Source organism: Seriola lalandi, unplaced genomic scaffold (assembly GCF_002814215.2).
Source record: "Seriola lalandi dorsalis isolate HSWRI2012SDOR001 ecotype SW California unplaced genomic scaffold, Sedor1 jcf7180002054805, whole genome shotgun sequence".
Taxonomy (NCBI): Eukaryota; Metazoa; Chordata; class Actinopteri; order Carangiformes; family Carangidae; genus Seriola; species Seriola lalandi.
This window is the reverse complement of record NW_019525358.1, coordinates 1-2319: the sequence shown is the minus strand read 5'-3', so window position 1 is coordinate 2319 and position 2319 is coordinate 1. Positions and strand designations below refer to the sequence as shown.

General features: G+C 43.3%; 1 protein-coding gene across 1 annotated transcript in view; it reads right to left on the bottom strand.

The window, feature by feature from the left end:
* Positions 1–2311, bottom strand: part of LOC111669675 (uncharacterized) — a 10104-nt gene extending 7793 nt beyond the window's left edge. Inside the window, exons 1-5 of the mRNA XM_087179249.1 lie at positions 861–2311; positions 613–728; positions 405–469; positions 201–246; positions 56–111 (exon numbers count right to left, since the gene is read on the bottom strand). Of these exons, the coding sequence (XP_087035375.1) occupies positions 56–111; positions 201–246; positions 405–469; positions 613–728; positions 861–2214 (1637 nt within the window). The 5' untranslated portion in view covers positions 2215–2311. The remainder of the gene's footprint in view (positions 1–55; positions 112–200; positions 247–404; positions 470–612; positions 729–860) is intronic.
* Positions 2312–2319: the final 8 nt, after the last annotated feature.

The window sequence follows — 2319 nt, the reverse complement described above, 5'->3', positions numbered from 1 at the left end:
GTTGATTTGGACGTTATCAGTGTAAGATCCTTAAAGGTGTCTATGCTTTATTTACCTGTCTGCTCTTGATGTGACACTGTAGGTAGCCATGGCTTCATCTGATAATCTCATCTGAAATCAATATAGAACAATTAATGGCTGGAGTTAATATCTGATCTCTGATTCAATATCCTGCAGTGAAGGTGTTTAAATTTCTTTACCTGTTCCACAGTGTTATCTGACAATCTGCCCAAAGGGCCTCCACGGCTATGAAAAACAAACAATAGAGAAAATTAAAAAATCATTATACAATTTTAAGCACCATTGTATTAACATGAAACATTTTGTACAAGCAGGTGTATACTTATCTAGTCTATTGGGATGGCCATTTATAATACATACAGTGGTAATGGTAAGTACATTACCTGACTCTAGTTACTAGCACTTCTTTAAAGTTTGCTATCTTCTTTTCCCGGTAATATGCCTCCATCTGAAATAGTAACAACATAAATCAAATTGTTCTTTTTTACTACACAATTCAATCAATGGCATAGAGTTTAAGGTACAATTGAATTACTGACTTGGTGTGTCCAATGTAATTTGCTGTAATTCACGATGTCTGGTTTAATTTACCTGACGGGTGAAGTTTCGCACAAACTCGATGTATTCAGATGAGGATGTGTCTTCATAGTTTTCATTAAATTCCTGATTGATCACCAAATTAACCTCGACTGACCTGTTGAATGCATCTGCAATGAGAGTGAAATATATTGAACACCATTAGTGAACAATTTAGGACATTAACTGAATGCAAAAATTGTGCTTGGTAACTTTTAGTGAAAATTAAAAAAATTAAGTAACTTGAATAGAATTAACATTACCTGGCTGAAGAGTTTCAACAAATTGGCAAATTCTTCCACTGAATCCAATAAGACATGTACAGTTAAATCCATTGAAAGTTCCACCGTTTTGGCATGTCAACGGCTCTGCTGTTGTAAATGGTCTTGTGGTTGTTTGAGCTGTTGGTGTAGCAGGTGGTGTTGTTGGTGATGTGTTTGGCTCCTCAGTTGGTGGTTTGGTTGATGGTGTGGTTGGTTTTGTAGTTGGTACACTAGTGGGTGGTTCTGTTGGTGAAATGCTTGATGTTGTGGTTTGGGGTACTGTTGAAGGTGAGGAAGGTGCTCCAGTTTGTTGAGTAGATTGCTGATCTGTTGTAGACGTGGTATCTGCTGATGATGTGGTCTCAGCAGACTCAGATGTTACTGTGTTAGTGGGAGTGCTTGGTTCAGGCCCTAATGTGGTATGAGAGGGGTCAGATGTTCTTGGTTCTGTAGGGCCTGTGGGGTTAGGTATCAAAGTGGTCTCTTCAGGCTGTGATGTTGGTGCATCGGTCTGACCAGTTGGTTCAGTTTCCATTGTTGTCTCAGCAGGCTCTGACGTTACTCCGTCAGTAACAGTTGGTTCAGTTGCTAATGTGGTCTCTGCAGGCTGGGATGTTGGTGCATCGGTCTGACCAGTTGGCTCAGTTCCCATTGTTGTCTCAGCAGGCTCTGACGTTACTCCGTCAGTAACAGTTGGTTCAGTTGCTAATGTGGTCTCTGCAGGCTGGGATGTTGGTGCATCGGTCTGACCAGTTGGCTCAGTTCCCATTGTTGTCTCAGAAGGCTCTGACGTTACTCCGTCAGTAACAGTTGGTTCAGTTACTGAAGTGGTCTTTGCAGGCTGTGATGTTGGTTCATCGGTCTGACCAGTTGGCTCAGTTCCCATTGTTGTCTCAGCAGACTCTGACGTTACTTCGTCAGTAACATTTGGTTCAGTTACTGAAGTGGTCTCTGCAGGCTGTGATGTTGGTTCATCAGTCTGACCAGTTGGCTCAGTTCCCATTGTTGTCTCAGCAGGCTCTGATGTTACTCCGTCAGTAACAGTTGGTTCAGTTGCTAATGTGGTCTCTGCAGGCTGTGATGTTGGTTCATCGGTCTGACCAGTTGGCTCAGTTCCCATTGTTGTCTCAGCAGGCTCTGACGTTACTCCGTCAGTAACAGTTGGTTCAGTTGCTGAAGTGGTCTCTGCAGGCTGTGATGTTGGTTCATCGGTCTGACCAGTTGGCTCAGTTCCCATCGTTGTCTCAGCCGGCTCTGACGTTACTCCGTCAGTAACAGTTGGTTCAGTTGCTAATGTGGTCTCTGCAGGCTGTGATGTTGGTTCATCGGTCTGACCAGTTGGCTCAGTTCCCATTGTTGTCTCAGCAGGCTCTGACGTTACTCCGTCAGTAACAGTTGGTTCAGTTACTGAAGTGGTCTCTGCAGGCTGTGATGTTGGTTCATCGGTCTGACCAGTTGG